The 18,994-nt window shown below is 41.7% G+C and overlaps 1 protein-coding gene across 8 annotated transcripts in view; it reads left to right on the plus strand.

Annotated features, from left to right (window-relative positions):
- The window catches only part of NXPE3 (neurexophilin and PC-esterase domain family member 3), a 61,360-nt gene that overhangs the window by 39,639 nt on the left and 2,727 nt on the right, over positions 1–18,994 (plus strand). For 6 of the 8 annotated variants that reach the window (XM_060416991.1, XM_004002891.5, XM_042233243.2 and 3 more), the window contains 2 exons: positions 1,292–1,365; positions 16,055–16,261. In XM_060416991.1, the coding sequence (XP_060272974.1) occupies positions 1,292–1,365; positions 16,055–16,261 (281 nt within the window). The remainder of the gene's footprint in view (positions 1–1,291; positions 1,366–16,054; positions 16,262–18,994) is intronic. The other 2 variants (XM_060416997.1, XM_015092419.4) reach the window with 1 other exon arrangement.

Raw genomic sequence — 18,994 nt, forward strand, 5'->3', positions numbered from 1 at the left:
TGTGTGTGTGCGGCTCAATACAAAAGGTTTTCAGTTTTACTCTTTAATTAGGCACATTATTGATCAATAGGACTCCCCAGGTGGCACTAGTGATAAAGAACCCACCTACCAATGCAGGAGACATAAGAGATGTAGGTTTGATCCCTGGGTTGGGAACATCTCCTGAAGGAGGGCATGACAACCCACACTAGTATTCTTGCCTGGAGAATCCCATGGACAGAGGAGCCTGGTGGGCTACAGTTTATAGAATCGCACAGAGTCAGATTTAGCATTTACACACATCATGAACAGATTATTTTCTTTCTGTGTACTTTTTGCCTCTGTGTGAAGAGTATTCAGTTACCCACTTTGAGGAGTGTGTTGTCAGTCTGCCTAGGGGCTTAGCAGAGTGGAAGAAGCATAGCTTGTAATTTACTGAAATGCCATGTGGGAAAAAAGTGGGGAAAAGGTCAGAGAACTAAGTTAGTGTAAAAATTTTAAATGTTCGTAACACCAAATCCTACTATTAAAACCAGAAGACACCTATGAATCCAGAAGGATAAAATAATGTCTGTCCTTGCCTTTACTTGCATATCTTGGATGAGGCTGGCTGATGTAGTAGAACCCGCCAGATCTGTAGTAGAATCTTTTAAAAAATTCTACTTACTTGTAAGTTTGCTGGGAAAGTGTGTGAGGTGGCATAGGTTTTTGAAAACAAAACATTTGACAAAATCCTGATATAGATTTTAATTTTTGGATTTTTACTCTGTTAAAAATCTGAAATTTTGCATTAGGCTAACTAAAAAGGAAAAGAGAAAGATTGACATTGATCATTTGAGGGATGGATGAGTCCCCAGTTAGGATTCCGCTCTAGGCAAGGCTTAAGGAATCTGACTTCATGCTCCATAGTCTTGCAGCCTGAAAACCAAGTAGTGACAAAGTAGACATTGTCATCAGTGTGAGCCATTCTCTTGAGTCCAAGGGATTAAGTGATTCAAACAGAATTTGTCATTTTGGAGTTTGCAAGCTAAAGGTGAAGCAGTGAAGAATTAAGAACCAGTTTAATTCTTATTCAGTTTGTGTCCATATAACCTGCTTATTATAAGATACCTAATTTATTAATTATCAATTGTATGAAATAATATTTATAAGGATACTTCCTCTTTAGAAAGCTCTTTGAAATCCCATCTATTTAAAAATTTTCAAATAAAGATACATGTCGAAAAATAGATGTTCCTAAATTTAAATAAATAAATTCATTCCTTAAATTTAAAAAAATTTGAGCTTGTACTCTTTTTATTCCTCTTTCAAGTGGTGTCAATATCAAAATGCCAATCAACTCCAGTGGACCTGATTGGGTGACTGTGATTCCCAGGAATATAAAAGGTAAAAGGAGCGAATGTGATGATTTGTTGTTTTTCCTGCTCAGTGTGTTGAGTCTCTGTAGTTTCACTGAAGAGATAAAGCCCCCCTTTAATTTGCCCTGGTTACTACTGGGCGTAGTTTGTGTTTTAACAAACCTTCCAGGTGATTCTGATCCATTGGTACAGGATAGTATTAAAAGTAAAAGAATGAAATTTAGAAGATGAAATGTATGTGTTTTGTTTTTTGCAGAATAGTTATAATGAGCTATAGTCACTTGTATAAAAGAAGGATAAACATTATTATTTTTTAAAAATTTATTTGGCTTTGTCGGGTCTTAGTTGAGGCATGTGAACTCTTAGTTGTGGCATGTGGGATCTAGTTCTCTGACCGGGGATTGATCCTGGGCCCCTTGCATTGGGAGCACAGAGTCTTAGCCACTGGACCAGCAGGGAAGTCCCAAGGATGAATATTATTAAGGAGCTTATATATTGGAAGGTGGTCACTTCTTGGCCTTTTGGCTAAGATCAAGTGCAGAGGGAAGATGAGGTCCTTTTAGCTATTGAAAGCATGTATGTAGTATCTCACAAAGCAGAGAGTGCAAACACTAATGCCACAGGGATGAGGTGTAGAATACACCTGAACCTAGCAGTGTGAGTATCGGCTATACACGCACCTTGTGTAAGTGGTGGGAAGGAACTGCAGATCAGGGACCGGCGAAAGGCGGCAGCCCCTCAGTCCCTACACATGGTTGATAGGCAACAATGTGGACCCAACACAGCCAGGTCAAAAGTTTTTTTTTTTTCCATCAAAAACCTGAAGTCTTAATTTTTGAATGTGCATCTCCAGATTTCAAAACATTGGCATCTTGTTAAAAACTTAAAAAAAAAATTGTGTGGACTAAATAAAACTTGTGGTCTAGATGCAGGCAGAACCCTGCCAGTCTGTATTTCTGGTGTTCACTGTCAGTTGCCACAAGCAATCCCCATCTTTTCCTAATGAAGAATTGTATTCGATTTACTTCAACCCAGTGAGTTCCTAATTTTAGATGATGCAAATGTGAAACATCATGAATGGAAATTGCTTGCCTTTTATCGGCCAGGCCCTCAATCCCACAGTCGAGATGTCAGTAAACATGGTACCCCCAGTATACTGTATCCCTTACACACTCACATCTGTCACTTCTGGAGGCTCTGATCACCAACACTTCTGACCCTCTGTTCCACAGCCCTGGTTGTCTAGCTCACTAGATTCAGTCACTAGTGAGGCTTTTGAGGGGTTTTTAGAATGAAAGAAACCATGAATCAGTAGGAGCAGGGTACCCTGGCTTGGATGGGTACCCTGTGATCCTGTGATGTCCCCAGTTGTCCAGTGGGATGGCCAGTGGGAGGAGCTTTAGATGGTTTGCTTGCACCTGACAGGTCTTAGAGTTCAGCCAGGAAGTGGTTGTGGCTTTGCACAAGGAACAATAGGAAGGTCTTAAATGAACAGTGCAAAGAAGCAGAGGAAAACAGTAGAATGGGAAAAACTAGAGATCTCTTCAAGAAAATTGGAGAGATCATGGGAATATTCCATGGAAGGATGGGCAAAATAAAGGACAGAAATGGTAAGTACCTAACAGAAGCAGAAGAGATTAAGAAGAGATGGCAAGAATACACAAAAGAACTATACAAAAAAGATCTTAATGACCTGGATAACTGCAATGGTGTGGTCACTCACCTAGTGAAGTGAGTGTGAAGTCAAAAGTGGGCTTTTGGAAGTATTACTACAGACAGAGCTAGTGGAGGTGATAGAATTCCAGCTGAGCTAGTTTAAATCCTAAAAGATGATGCTGTTAAAGTGCCGCACTCAATATGTCAACAAATTTGGAAAACTCAGCAGTGGCCACAGGACTGGAAAAGTTCAGTTTTCATTCCAGTCCCAAAGAAAGCCAGTGCCAAACAATGATCAAAATACCATACAATTGCCTCAGTCTGCTTGCTAGTAAGGTTATGCTCAAAATCCTTCAAGCTAGGCTTCTAACAGTACATGAACCGAGGACTTCCATATGTACATCTTGATATAGAATAGGCAGAAGAACCAGAGATCAAATTGCCCACACTTCTTGGATCATAGAGAAAGCAAGGGAATTCCAGAAAAACATCTACTTCTGCTTCATTGACTATGCTAAAGCCTTTGACTGTGTGGATCACAACAAATTGGAAAATTCTTAGAGATGGGAATACCAGACCATCTTCTCTGTTTCCTGAGAAACCTGTTATGTAGGTCAAGAAGCAACAGAACTGGACCTGGAACAATGGACTGGTTCAAAGTTGAGAAAGGAATAAGAGAAGGCTTTGTATTGTTCAGTTCAGTTCAGTCGCTCAGTCATGTCTGACTCTTTGTGACCCCCATGAATCGCAGCACACCAGGCCTCCCTGTCCATCACCAACTCCCGGAGTTCACTCAGACTCATGTCCATCGAGTCGGCCCATCCAGCCATCTCATCCTCTGTCGTCCCCTTCTCCTCCTGCCCCCAGTCCCTCCCAGCATCAGAGTCTTTTCCAATGAGTCAACTCTTTGCACAAAGTGGTCAAAGTACTGGAGTTTCAGTTTTCATTCCTTCCAAAGAACATCCAGGGCTGATCTTTAGAATGGACTGGTTGGATCTCCTTGCAGTCCAAGGGACTCTCAAGAGTCTTCTCCAACACCACAGTTCAAAAGCATCAATTCTTCGGTGCTCAGATTTCTTCACTACCAGGGTCCAGCCCCAGTTGGATCCAGGGTATCCGAAGTGTGACGGTGTCGGTGACTGAGATTTATTTAGAGATATAGAGAGAGATAAAGAAAGAATATTGCAGTTAAGAAAATAGAGGAGAGAAAGAGGCTGATATTCCTTGGTTTACACAGAAAGCCAATAAAGCCCCAGCATGGGACTTGCTCTGTTCATGTAGGCCACAGGTGCCCTCTCGAATTGCGGAAGATGCCCCACCTTGAGCACCTTCTCAAGTGAGTCTTAGAAGCCTGGGGGGAAAAAGTGAACTCAGAGGCCCCCTGTGCTCCAGGGAGTCAGCCTGAAAGGGAAGAGGAAGAAGGAAAGAACGACACGGGGTGACCAAGCTTTGGTGAGCAAGGCCCACAACTTTATTTTCAAAAGGAGCTTTTATACCCTAAGTTTTACATAGAGAATAATGGAAGATGCAGAGTCAGCAGTCCTGACCCTTATCGAGACCAGGCTTTCTTTCTGCATACCTAATCTGTATACACAGGTCTTAGGTGATTTACATCATCTTCTGGCCAGGAGGCCTATTAGCATTTTATCACCCTTTTCTGATAAGGGTCTGTCAACCAGAAAACTTATTTTCCCTAAAAGTGTTGTTTTTTCCAAAGTCTGGTGCCACTCTCAGAAAGCACTAAATAAAGTTACATTCCTATAGGGCAAAGGTGTAGTGGGCTATAACAAGGAAAGAATTTATTAACTCAAAGTTTAATGTTGTTAATATCAAGGCCGCTACTTATATTTCTATATATTAACTATGTTAATGCACACAATATGAAAACTTGGCAGCAAACATTGGCTCAACAGTGAGACCCTTCACCAGTACCACTCTAATAATTTTGACTCCTCGAAAGGCTTTATTTAAGCTTCTCGTGCCCCTTGTGGTTGGGAGGCTATAAACAATCACAAGCGTAGTTGTATAAGTCCAGATAAACCTGTCAGGCAAGTTAGAGAGCCATCAGAGGGGTTTGGATTGGAACACTCTATTATGCCCAGGAGATTTATAAACTAGAGCTCTAAGTTGATTTTCTTTAGAGAAAGGTGCTCGGGGATAGCCCCCTGCTGGTATCAGAGGAGTTAGTGAAAGACATAAAATAATAAGACAGACAGACTCTGGTTTTGGGGTAGATGCTCGAGCAGGTCCACGGGGTCCCTCGAGTCCTGATTTGCCTTGCCCCTCAGGTCTCTTCCTCATGACCTTTGCCATGGGTGGGATTGGCCTAGGGAGTCCCTTGAGTTCTGAAGCCTTGCTTGTCAGGTCTCCTTTGCATGACCTTGTCATGGGTGGGATCTCCCGTGCTGGCTCCCAGCACTTCACAGTCCAACTCTCACATCCATACATGACCACAGGAAAAACCATAGCCTTGACTAGATGGACCTTAGTCGGCAAAGTAATGTCTCCACTTTTTAATATGCTGTCTAGGTTGTCATAACTTTCCTTCCAAGGAGTAAGCGTCTTTTAATTTCATGGCTGCAGTCACCATCTGCAGTGATTTCGGAGCCCCCCAAAATAAAGTCTGACACTGTTTCCACTGTTTCTCCATCTATTTGCCATGAAGTGATGGGACCAGATGCCATGATCTTCGCTTTTCTGAATGTTGATCTTTAAGCCAACTTTTTCACTCTCTTCTTTCACTTTCATCAAGAGGCTATTTAGTTCCTCTTCACTTTCTGCCATAAGGGTGGTGTCATCTGCATATCTGAGGTTATTGATATTTCTCCCAGCAATCTTGATTCCAGCTTGTGCTTCATCCAGCTCAGTGTTTCTCATGATGTACTCTGCATATAAGTTAAATAAGCAGGGTGACAATATACAGCCTTGACCTACTCCTTTTCCTATTTGGAACCAGTCTGTTGTTCCATGTCCAGTTCTCACTGTTGTTTCCTGACCTGCATATAGGTTTCTCAAGAGGCAGGTCAGGTGGTCTGTATTCCCATCTCTTTCAGAATTTTCCACAGTTTATTGTGATCCACACAGTCAAAGGCTTTGGCATAGTCAATAAAGCACAAGTAGATGTTTTTCTGGAACTCTCTTGCTTTTTCGATGATCCAGCAGATGTTCGCAATTTGATCTCTGGTTCCTCTGCCTTTCTAAAACCAGCTTGAACATCTGGAAGTTCATGGTTCATGTATTGCTGAAGCAGATGCCCTAATGACAGAAAGTAAAGAGAAACTAAAGAGCGTCTTCATGAAGGTGAAAAAGGAGAGTGAACAAGCTGACTTAAAACTCAACATTCAGAAAAACTAACATCATGGCATCTGGTCCCATCACTTCATGGCAAATAGAAGGGGGAAAAGTGGAAGCAGTGACAGATTTTCTTTTCTTGTGCTCTGAAATCAGTGTTGATGGTGACTACAGCCATGAAATTAAAAGACACTTTTAATTTCATATTAAAAATTAGAGATATCACTTTGCCAACAAAGATGCATATAGTCAAAGCTATGGTTTTTCCAGTAGTCATGTATAGATATGAACTTGGACCATAAAGAAGGTTGAAGAATTGATAGCTTCGAATTATGGTTCTGGAGAAACTCAAGTATCACTTGGGCAGCAAGGAGATCAAACCAGTCAGTCCAAAAGGAAATCAACCCTGAATATTCATTGGAAGGACTGATGCTGAAACTGAAGCTCCAATCCTTTGGCCGCCTGATGTGAAGAGCCAACTCATTAGAAAGGACCCTGACACTGGGAAATATTGAAGGCAGGAGGAGAGGGGGATGACAGAGGATGAGATGATTGGATGGCATCACTGACTCAATGAAGATGAATTTGAGCCAACTCTGGGAGATAGTGAAGGACAAGGAAGGCTGGCATGCTGCAGTCTGTAGGGTTGCAAAGAGTGACATGACTGAGCCACTGGACAACTAAAATTTTGTTCAGAGAAAAGAAAAATTCAGTACCTAGTGAGGCTTTGATGGGTTTTTAGAGGAAGAAAGAAACCATAAGTCAGTAAGAGCAGGGTACGATGGGTTTGAGAAAACTGTTTCAGAGCAGGTAAACAATTGGAAAGAAAAGAGAAGGACAATTACTTTGTATAATAACAAAGAAGTCCAGCATGGGGGAATGTCATCGATGTTCAGCTTAGTGACCAGCAGAGGGCACTCAAAGATACTAAATGAACGGCTCCCATTCTTACTAGTTTCATTCCTTTTCCCTCCCTCCTTGCCTTCCTCCCTAATTCCGTCATTCCCTTTGTCCTCTTTTTAAAATGTCTTGTTTTCTGTTTATTTGAGATTTAAATAAGGGTTGTGGAAATAGTACAAAGTTCTTGTATAGACTTCACCCAGTTTCCCCTTAGACTAACTTCTTAAGTAATCACAGCGGTGCTTAGTCGCTTAGTCATATCTGACTCTGTGATCCCATGGACTGTAACCCTTCGGGCTTCTCGTCCATGAGGATTCTCCAGGCAAGAATACTAGAGTGGGTTGCCATTTCCTTTCCCAGGGGATCTTCCTGACCCAGGGATCGAACCCAGATCTCCCGCATTGCAGGTGGATTCTTTAGCATCTGAGCCACCAGGGAAGCCCAAGAATTCTGGAGTGGGTATCCTGTTCCTTCTCCAAGGGATCTTCCTGACCCAGGAATCGAACTTGGGCCTCCTGCATTGCAGGCAGATTCTTTACCAGCTGAGCTACCAGGGAAGCCCAAGAAATCACACAACACTTAACAAAAATAAGAATGGAACATCTGTGTAACATTATTAACTAAACTATTAGGTTTTATTTGGATTTCATCAGTTTTCTGACAGATGTCCATTTTTTGCTTCCAAAATGCAGTGCAGACCCCACATTGCATTTAATTGTACATTTCCTTAGTCTTTCCACTGTGACAGATCTTCAGACTCTTGCCTTCCATGACCTTGACACTTCAGAGGAGCACTGGTCAGATATTTCTTAGAATCTCTCTGAACTTGAGTTTGTTTGATGTTTTCTTATGAGTGGAATGAGGTTATGCATTTTTGGAAAGACTAGGACAAGAATGATGCTGTATCCTTTTGCGGAGGTACATGATGTCCAGATGTATTGCTGACGAAACCTTGATCACCTGGTTTAAGTGGTGTCTGCCAGGTTTTCCATTGTAAACTAATTATTTCCATCTTTGTATCTACATGATATTCTGGGGAGATACTTTGAGGCTGTGGTAGGCTAAATAATGGCCCCTAAAGATGTTGTTGTTCAGTTGCTCAGTCATGTCTGACTCTTTGTGACCCCATGTCCATTGAATCAGTGATGCCATCCAACCCTCTCATCTCCTCAGTCATCCCCTTCTCTGCTGTCAATCTTTCCCAGCATCAGGATCTTTTCCAGTGAGTCGACTCTTTACATTAGGTGGCCAGACTATTGGAGCTTCACCTTCAGCATCAGTCCTTCTAATGAATATTCAAGGTTGATTTCTTTTAGGTTGACTGGTTTGATCTCCTTGCAGCCAGCCCAAGGGACTCTCAAAATATCCAGATCTTAATCCCTCAAATTTGTGGATGTTATATGTTATATGGCTAAAGAAACTTTGCCAATATGACTAAGTGAAGGTTTTTGAGCTGGGGAGAGAGTATCTGGAATATCTGCTGCTGCTGCTAAGTCACTTCAGTCGTGTCCGACTCTGTGCGACCCCATAGACGGCAGCCCACCAGGCTCCGCTGTCCCTGGGATTCTCCAGGCAAGAACACTGGAGTGGGTTGCCATTTCCTTCTCCAATGCATGAAAGTGAAAAGTGAAAGTGAGGTCACTGAGTCATGTCCAACTCTCAGCGACCCCATGGACTGCAGCCCACCAGGCTCCTCTGTCCATGGGATTTTCCAGGCAAGAGTACTGGAGTGGGGTGCCATTGCCTTCTCCACTGGAATATCTGAGTGGGCCCTAAATGCAGTCGCAAGTGTCATTTTAAGAGGGAGGCAAAGGGAGGCTTCCTACAGAAGGCCATGTGAAGATGGAAGCAGAGAGAGATTTGAAGATGTCATGACCTTGGCTTTAGTAATGGAGAAAGGGACCATGAGCCACTGAATGCAGCTCTAGAAAAGGCAAGGAAACAGATTCTTCCCTAGAGCTTCCAGAGAGAGTGTGGCTCTGCCCACAGCTTAGTTTTGGCCCGATGATGCTGAATTTGGAGTTCTGGCCATCAGATCTGTAAGAGAATAAATTTGTATTGTTCTCAGCCACTAAATTTGTGGTGATTTGTTAACAGCAGCCACAGGAAATTAATAATACAGAAACTATGTAAAACATTCTGTTTTTGTTTAAACTTTCATCTACTAGCTTCAGCATTCATCACCCGATCTTCCTGTAGCAGTTACTTCTGTAGTGTTCTAATGATGACCTGCTCTTTCTCTCATTCTTAAGACATCTATTAATCGGAATTTTTTTTGTAAGGAAGAGTTGTCCATTCTTTATCATTTGTTAATTTCATCAGTATAGGCTAACGACCATTTTGACTATTTCTTTGAATTATAATCCAATTCGGTTGTTGTTCAGATTGTTCCAGTTTTGGTAATTGGGAACTTCTTTCACTTGGCTCTGTGCCCTTTTGACAATGCTTTCGTTCTTTTAATTAATTATTTCACTTTTTCTTGAGCTCTTCCTTACTTTCTGAAGGTACCACAAGGTATTTCAGGCCCATTGTGTATTTTCTTTGCCGAGGCCATGGAAGGGCTCATAGTCTTTCCACTTTTGTTATTTCCACCTATGAATCCTATACTTTGAAGATTTTATTTTCCCTTTGACATGTTGATATTTATTTATTTATTATTATTTTGACTGCGTTACAAGGCTTGTGGGATCTTTTTTCTTTTTTTCCTCTTTTGGTCCCACTGCACTGTGTGCAGAATCTTAGTTCCTGCACCAGAGGTCAAACCCTGGTCACAGAGTGAAAGCATCCTAACCACTGGACTGCCAGGGAATTTCTTCAACTATGTATGGAATTAACAATTCCTTAGTTAATTGATTTTCCTTCTCAAGCAGTCTCGTGGATTTGCTCTAGATTGCCAGTGCCACCCCCATGCATGGACATGATTTCAGCACAGAAACATAACTTTCAGTTAGACTAGACTACCTTATTAAAGCTAAGCATCTGATTTCTGACAGGCTTTCCCAGGGTCAGAATTATTGCTGGATTTTTATAAGCACCAACATTGTGGTCCTCAGACCACTAGCCTAATGTCTCAGCACTTTGATGGTTTCTAATCTCATCAATAACTAAACTAGAGCTCATGTGTTGGGGGGAGCTTAATGAAAGTTTAGTATATAACTAGATCTAATAACAATAGAATAAATATCAACATCTTTATAGCTTTCTGCTGTTTTTCTCTATTGAAATTTGTCTTATAGGCAGTAAAGCACACAGATACGAGGCATATAGTACAATGGAGTTTTACGTCTGTACATATCTTTGTAGGGTGACTCCCCAGTGATCCATGCCCTTCGACTGTATGACAAAGTTGACTTAAAAAAAGAGAGAGAGAGAGAGATGATCCTGGGTCGATCTGACCTAACCATATAGGTCCTTAACAGTGACCTGGTACTTCTAGAAGAAAGATTGAAAGTGTGAGAAGGATTTCAGGTGATGGAGATTCTTCATTGCTGGTTTTAAAGACGAAGGAGGCTACTGGGCCAGGACTGTAGGCAGCTTCTAGGAGCTGAAGGTCATTCCCTGATTGACAACCAGCAAGGAAATGAGAAACTCAGTCTGACAACTGAAAGGAACTGAATTTAGCTAACGATTTGAATGAACTTGGTAGCAGATTCTTCTCCAGAGCCTTCAGAAAGGAACACAGCCCTGCTGACATCCTGATTTCCATCTGAGATCCTGAGCAGGAACCCTGCCATACCGCAGCCCAGATTCCTGACATGCAGAACTGTGGGGAAACAAATAATCCTTGTTGTAAAATGTAATTATCAAATTTTTATTTACTTATTTTTTGGCTGTGCTGGGTCTTGGTTGCTGTGCATGGGCTTTCTCTAGTCGAGAGCAGGGGCTTCTCTTTGCTGCAGTGCCCGGGTGTCTCACTTTGGCAGCTTCTCTGGTTGCAGAGCACTGCCTGTAGGCGTGCAGGCTCAGTACTTGGGACACATTGGCTTAGTTGTTCCATGGCACGTGGAATCTTCCTGACAGAACCTGTGTCCCCTGCACTGGCAGGATTCTCACCCACTGTACCACCAGGGAAGTCTGCCTCTTATTTTTAAGCCAATAAGTTTGTATTGATTTCTTACATAGCAATAGGAAATGAATTAATCAGTTACTACCCAGATCAACATATAGAGTGTTTATAGAATGTCCAGCATATTTCTAGCACTCTAGTATAGCCCCTTACAGTGAAAAATGTACTTTTGCACATCATAATATTGAATTTTCACAACAACCCAGTAAACCAAGGTCCTCAGATGACTCCACCCTTATGGCAGAAAAGCGAAGAGGAACCAAAGAGCCTCTTGGAAAGTGAAAGAAGAGAGTGAAAAAGCTGGCTTAAACCTCAACATTCAAAAAATGAAGTTCATGGCATCTGGTCCCATCACTTCATGGCAAATAGATGGGAAAACAGTGGGAACAGTGACAGACTTTATTTTCTTGGGCTCAAATTCACTGCCGATGGTGACTGCAGCCATGAAATTAAAAGATGCTCCGCTTGCTCCTTGGGAGAAAAGCTATGGCCAACCTAGACAGCATATTAAAAAGCAGAGACACTACTTTGCCGACAAAGGTCTGTCTAGTCAAGGCTATGGTTTTTCCAGTAGTCATGTATGGATGTGAGAGTTGGACTATAAAGAAAGTTGAGCGTTGAAGAACTGATACTTTTGACTGTGGTGTTGGAGAACTCTTGAGAGTCCCTTGGACTGCAAGAAGATCCAACCAGTCCATCCTAAAGGAAATCAGTCCTGAATATTCACTGGAAGGACTGATGCTGAAGCTGAAGCTCCAATACTTTGGCCACCTGATGTGAAGAACTGACTCATTTGAAAAGACCCTGATGCTGGGAAAGATTAAAGGCAGGAACAGAAGGGGGCAACAGAGGATAAGATGGTTGGATGGCATCACCGACTTGATAGATGTGAGTCTGAGCAAGCTCCAGGAGTTGGTGAAGGATGGGGAAACCTGGTGTGCTGCAGTCCATGGGGTCACAAAGAGTCGGACATGACTGAGCGACTGAACTGAACTGAAACCAAGGTCCAGGTCCAGTTAACTTAGGAAATCAAAGGATTGGTATGCTACATGTTGTTTAGTCTCTACATTGTGTCTGACTATTTAGCAACCCCATGGACTCTATCCCACCAGGCTCCTCTGCCCATGGGATCATTTGGGGAAAGGAAGCCCACTCCTACCACCGTTTCAGTAACAAAATGTAAGTCTCTATAAATGGTTCCACCTCTGCCATCTCCCATCTCCTCAACTCCCTAAGAAACCTTGGCAAGTCACTGACTTGCTTTCTTTACCTTTAAGAGATATTTGGGCTAGCATTCTCTGAGGTCCCTTTCAACATTCTCTGAATCTACAGCTATTTCTACCTCAGATAGCATTTTTAGCCTTCCTGTGTAACATGCTTAGCTTTTAGGGAAAAGAAAGAAAAAAAAATTATCAAAGTTTTGTAGGGGGAATTCAAGGTTCAGTAAAAACTCAAACCACTGTGATCTCTAAGGATCTAGGCGCTCCTCGCGTTCCCAACACGGGACGGGGTGTGGCCGGACAGCTCGGCACACTGTCCTCATTCCTTACCTCCCGGAGGTGGCGCTCCTATGCTCACGTTCCTAGATAGGGAATTGATTGCCTCCATTTCTTCTTGGTCTTGTCCTTCTTTCCCCTCCTGAATTCTAATTCCCTGCCAGAAAAATAAAAGGACCCGTGTTGGTACATACACATCCCTACCCTTATTTCACACAGTGTCCCTCTCATACCACTCTTTCTAAATGGTTTAGGGAAATTTATCTCTGCCCATTTTTCTCATTTAGTCCCATTCGTGGCCCAAATAGCCCTTATTATGGCTAATGAATGATATGGAATGATGCTCTTTGGAGGAAAATTTAAGCTATGGGCTTTTAAAGAGAAGCCAAGACATTTTAGCGGAGAAGGCAATGGCAGCCCATTCCAGTACTCTTGCCTGGAAAATCCCATGGATGGAGGAGCCTGGTAGGCTGCAGTCCATAGGGTCGCTGAGGGTCGGACACGAGTGAGCAACTTCCCTTTCACTTTTCACTTTCATGCATTGGAGAAGGAAATGGCAACCCACTTCAGTGTTCTTGCCAGGAGAATCCCAGGGACGGGGGAGCCTTGTGGGCTACCGTCTATGGGGTCGCACAGAGTTGGACACGACTGATGTGACTTAGCAGCAACAGCAGCAGCAAGACATTTTAGAGAAGGCCCCTATGGACCTTACTTGCAAATAATCAAAACTATCCCTTCTGATTTTGCATAAAGATCTTTATGTCTGCTCTTACAACCACTGCCGTATAAATTTCCTTCACCATCAATGTTCAAGATAAACATAAAGTTGAGTAATGACTTGGTTATGTTTTTAAATTATTTTTATTCCGCTTATACAGTACAACTTACATCAAAATTCTTTCTGAGCTCCAAGAAACGCTGGCTTTTTAAACAGTTCAGACTGCTTGAAATTGTTAGTCGGGATATATTTTTGTCCCAGTTGACCATAAGAGGGCAGTGTAGGTATACATATTTCTCTTTAAAAATACCTTTTGTTATCTAGTGCTGCATGTTTAAAGAATTAATGTGAGGTTCAGTAATTGATTTGCTTTGCTTGACTTAACTCTGATAGTGAATATAATTAACATTTGAATGGAAATGGTAATTGTTTCCGGTGTGATATACATGTTTCTTTGTAACACTTACTTGACACAGAATAGCTGAGTGTACTAACTTAACCTAGCAAAAATTGTGACTTTAAAATCACTTTTGATTCCCATTCCAGTAGATATTTTCTCTGGGCCCCAGGTGTGTGCTCTGGCCTGTGCAACCTTTATGTGTTGATGTAATAAGGAACTTTGGGCAAGATGAGATGACATGGTTATGCCTCATTTAGTAGCATGTTGAGAAATTGCTTTTGAATAAGTCAAACAAATGTTTACCCTACCCCCCAGTTTTCTTTGATAATCACATTTGCCACAAAAGCATTTACAATGCTGTTTGCTTTTCAGTTGAGACCTTGAACCTGCAAAGAATTTGCAGATGCCTAAGAAAAAGGATTAAATATGCACCCTCTATCAAATAGGGCATCTTCTTTGAAGGGAATAAAACCAAAATAACTTTGAGTAATATAGATAATATCAAGAAGTCAAAGAAGGGGCCTCCCTGGTGGCTCGCTATGAAAGAGCCCGCCTACCAGTGCGGGAAGATCCCACATGCCACAGGGGTAGCTGAGCCTGTGTGCACAGAACTATGGAGCCTGTGCTCTAGAGTCCAGGAGCCACAACTAGAGAAAGGCCCCTGCGGCGGTGAAGGCCCAGCACTGCCATAAATAAAGAAAGAAAAGAAAAAATGAACTGGAGCAAGCAGACAGGCATTGGAAGGAGGTAGAATTTTTTTTTTTTTAAATAAAGAAATCAAAGAAGCTGAAAATAGTCATGAGTAGGAGACTTGCTTAAATTTCAATTTCTAAGTCATGTGAGCTCTTGGATTTTGAATTGTGGTTAGACAGGTGAGACTATAGCATTGATGGATTATGATCAAGATTTGAACCTTGGGGTGTGTAAGGGAGTGATACAAAATGATAGGTGGTTTTTGGAAGATTATAAACTTGAATAATAAGTGCTAGAAATGAATAAATGTACACTTTCCAGAAAAAAAGCCTAAAAGAAAATGGCCGGTATCCACAGACATCTTGTTTTGGGAAGTGATGTAGCGCAGTGGTTAAGAGCATGGCCGTGGGGGCTCACCTGCTTAGATTAGATCCTGGCTTTGCTACTTCCTGGCTCTGGAACTGAGGTCAAATTACTTAACTGTTTTGAAAGGTAGGACCTATCTTGAAGGGTTATTGTGAGCGTCCGATGAGATAATACATTTAATTGCTCAGAAGAGTGTCTGGTGCAGAGTAAACTTGCAGGAAATATTAGGCCTCCCTGTTGAAGCAAGTAAAATGCTCTGTTTCCACTGAAAAATTCCAGTGGCATTTTCTGAGGGAGGTGTTTGGTAAGAAGGGTGTTGACTGTCACTGTGAAAGGTGTCCTGATGCTTGTGTGATCATGTGTAACTACGCTACAAGCATGAGTACACACTGCTGATGCAATTTTTTTTAAATCTGGCCACATTGGATCTTAGTTGAGGCATGTGAGATCTAGATCTAGTTCCCTGACCAGGGATGGAACCCCAGCCCCCTGCACTGGGAGCACGGAGTCTTAGCCACTGGACCCCCAGAGAAGTCCCTGATGCAATTTTAATATTATTCATTGTGTATAAGGACTTTTGAACCTTTTGTGTTGTGGAGAGTAAGTCTGTAGATCTTGTGTCATTGGTTTGTTTTCTGTGTTCAGTGATGGTTTTCTGAGTTAATATTTGATTGTGGGACCCATTGATTGAAACTTTTGAATGAGCTGAGAAACAGTAAGGACTAATACTGCCATGCATATGTAAAATATTAATTTAAATTGTTACTTGCCTCACAGGCATTTGGGTGAGCCATAACCCCAGACAGCGCTTAGATCTACACATTTCCTTGGTTTTTGCCTGCTTTTATTTTGAGAAAAACATGCTTCATCAGAGGGAATGCTCAATGTCCCCTTTCCCCTTCTGTCCACAAACATCCTCACACCCATTTTAAATCTTATTTTTGTGCAAAGGAGAACTTTTTGTAGGAGAGGGAAAGTCTGGGATTTCTTTGAGATGTGACAGCCGGAAATGTCACCCATAACCAGCAGGCTAACAAACATAGGAGCATAATTGTGTTTTAACTTGAAACATTTCTTATGTATGACTTGTTGGAAGAGAATTTCAGAATATCTTTTTTTTTTTTCTTTCAGAAACCAACAGCCTAGAACTATCTCAAGGCTTAGGAACTTTTCCTTCTGGTTATTATTACAAAGATCAGTGGAGGCCCAGGAGGTTTAAGATGCGCCAGTTTAATGACCCTGACAACATTACAGAATGCTTACAGAGAAAAGTGGTGTATTTCTTTGGTGACTCAACAATCAGGCAGTGGTTTGAATACCTCACTACATTTGTTCCAGGTTGGTACTTTGCTTTTTGCTTCATAACTCCCATACATACAAGATCCAGCTCTGAAATAAGCAGACCCAGTCCAGTACCTGCAGAAAGGCACCAGGTGAGGGAAAACTGACTTCTCCAAAGGACTAAAGGTGGGTCCTAATGCTGGAGAGATGAGTGATAGTTTCTGACCAGTGGTGGGGCTGTCATGCGTCAATGAAAGTTCTGGCTGCCTGTTGCAGTTCACACCACTGACAAGACGTGTGACTCTGGACAAATCATCTGCTTCTCGGGGCTTCCTTTCTCCAAGTGTGTGATGAAGCGCTGGACACTCACTTCATAGGTGTCTTCCCTTCTGACATTCTAGGCTGGGAAATGGAAGTGAACATTTTCCGTTGTTTCTCTTCTAGTTCTGTTTGGTCCTACTCCAAGTTTATAATAGATTTAAGTGGAAGGAGACAGACAAACTGTAGTCCAGTTTACTGCATCCAGGCAACAGAGTGTCCCTGTGTCGCCCACTGGGCCGTCTGCTGTGTGACTCTGAGATGAGCTGCCTGTCACCAAGGGAGTCTGGCCAGTCCAGCCTTCTTAGCTTCCTGGTCTCACTGCTGGGCTCTGGGCAGCTCTTCAGACTTGGAACAAAACCCTGCTCATTGGAGGGCCGTCCCTTATTCTCAGGAGGCCTTTTCCTCTTCCCAGAAAGGGTGTGGATAGAGCGAGGAGGGGCGGATCCAGGGCAGCAAGACTGAAAACCCTGCTTAGAGTTTACAGAGCTGACCAACAGCTTTGTGGGAACTGGTTTTTTTTTTTTAATTTTAAATTAATTTTTATTACAATATAGTTAATTTACAATGTTGTGTTAGTTTCTACTGTACAACAAAGTGAATCAGCTATACATGTACGCATATCCCCTCTTTTTTAAGATTTCCCTCCCATTTAGGTAACCACAGAGTACTGAGTAGAGTTCCCTGTTATAATAAAATAGTTATCTATTTTATTATCTATTAAGTTTACTATTTTATTATCTATTATCACTAATTATCTATTTTACACAGGTAGTGTATATATGTCAATCCCAGTTTCCCAGTTCATTCCATTCCCCCATCCCTCCTTTTTTTTTTTGTTTGTTTTTAGTTTTTTATTTTTTAAATTTTAAAATCTTTAATTCTTACATGCTTTCCCAAACATAAACTCCCCTCCCACCTCCCTGCCCATAACATCTCTCTGGGTCATCCTCATGCACCAGCCCCAAGCATGCGGTATCCTGCGTCAGACATAGACTGGCGATTCAATTCTTACATGATAGTATACATGTTAGAATGCCATTCACCCAAATCATCCCACCCTCTCCCTCTCCCTCTGAGTCCAAAAGTCTGTTATACACATCTGTGTCTTTTTTCCTGTCTTGCATACAGGGTCGTCATTGCCATCTTCCTAAATTCCATATATATGTGTTAGTATACTGTATTGGTGTTTTTCTTTCTGGCTTACTTCACTCTGTATAATCGGCTCCAGTTTCATCCATCTCATCAGAACTGATTCAAATGAATTCTTTTTAACGGCTGAGTAATGCTCCATTGTGTATATGTACCACAGCTTTCTTATCCATTCATCTGCTGATGGACATCTAGGTTGTTTCCATGTCCTGGCTATTATAAACAGTGCTGCGATGAACATTGGGGTACAGGTGTCTCTTTCCATTCTGGTTTCCTTGGTGTGTATGCCCAGCAGTGGGATTGCTGGGTCATAAGGTAGTTCTATTTGCAATTTTTTAAGGAATCTCCCCACTGTTCTCCATAGTGGCTGTACTAGTTTGCATTCCCACCAACAGTGTAGGAGGGTTCCCTTTTCTCCACACCCTCTCCAGCATTTATTGCTTGCAGATTTTTGGATCACAGACATTCTGACTGGTGTGAAGTGGTACCTCATTGTGGTTTTGATTTGCATTTCTCTAATAATGAGTGATGTTGAGCATCTTCTCATGTGTTTGTTAGCCATTCGTATGTCTTCTTTGGAGAAATGTCTATTTAGTTCTTTGGCCCATTTTTTGATTGGGTCGTTTCCATCCCTCCTTAATATCTGTATGTTTGTTCTCTAACAGCTGTGTTTCTATTTCTACTTTGCAAATAAGTTCATCTGTACCATTTTGTGAGAACTATTTTTGATGGCTGTTTATGGACAGGACTTTTCACAAAACAAAATTCCACAGTTGTGAGTGGTTGTGTGTGGTGTTTTTTATTTTTCTCTTCTGTTTATTATATCAACTTAGTTTCATTTGAAGGAAATCAGGAAGTAAATATGACCCCCAAAACTAGAAAATTAATTATGATTTTGATTTGCTTTAAAAAAAATGGAAACAGACATAGCAGAGTTCTAGTTGATAAAAGACAAGTTAAGCAGGAGAAGGGAAACCATTTGTATGGCATGATGCTAGGCAGAGTTTGGTGCTGACCAGGCAGGGCCTTCTAGCAGTTGGTATTTGCTTGGTTCTTAAGTTCTAATGAGCTCGGTATTTCCTTTAATAGCAGTGATCACATTGAGTGTCTTGTTCATTTTCCACCGTAGCCTTTGCAGACAGATTTTTGCCTGATAAAGCCTTGTGTCAGTGCTTGATCTTAATCTGAAGAAAGAATGGTAAATTGAACTTTTATGCAATTTAATTGGGGCCAAATGCTAAGTATAATGAGAGTGAGAATTAGGTATGAGAATCTAGAAAAGCCTGGGTGGGACTTCATGGAAAAAAAAGTGAAACCTTA

This window comes from Ovis aries, chromosome 1 (assembly GCF_016772045.2).
Source record: "Ovis aries strain OAR_USU_Benz2616 breed Rambouillet chromosome 1, ARS-UI_Ramb_v3.0, whole genome shotgun sequence".
Taxonomy (NCBI): domain Eukaryota; kingdom Metazoa; phylum Chordata; class Mammalia; order Artiodactyla; family Bovidae; genus Ovis; species Ovis aries.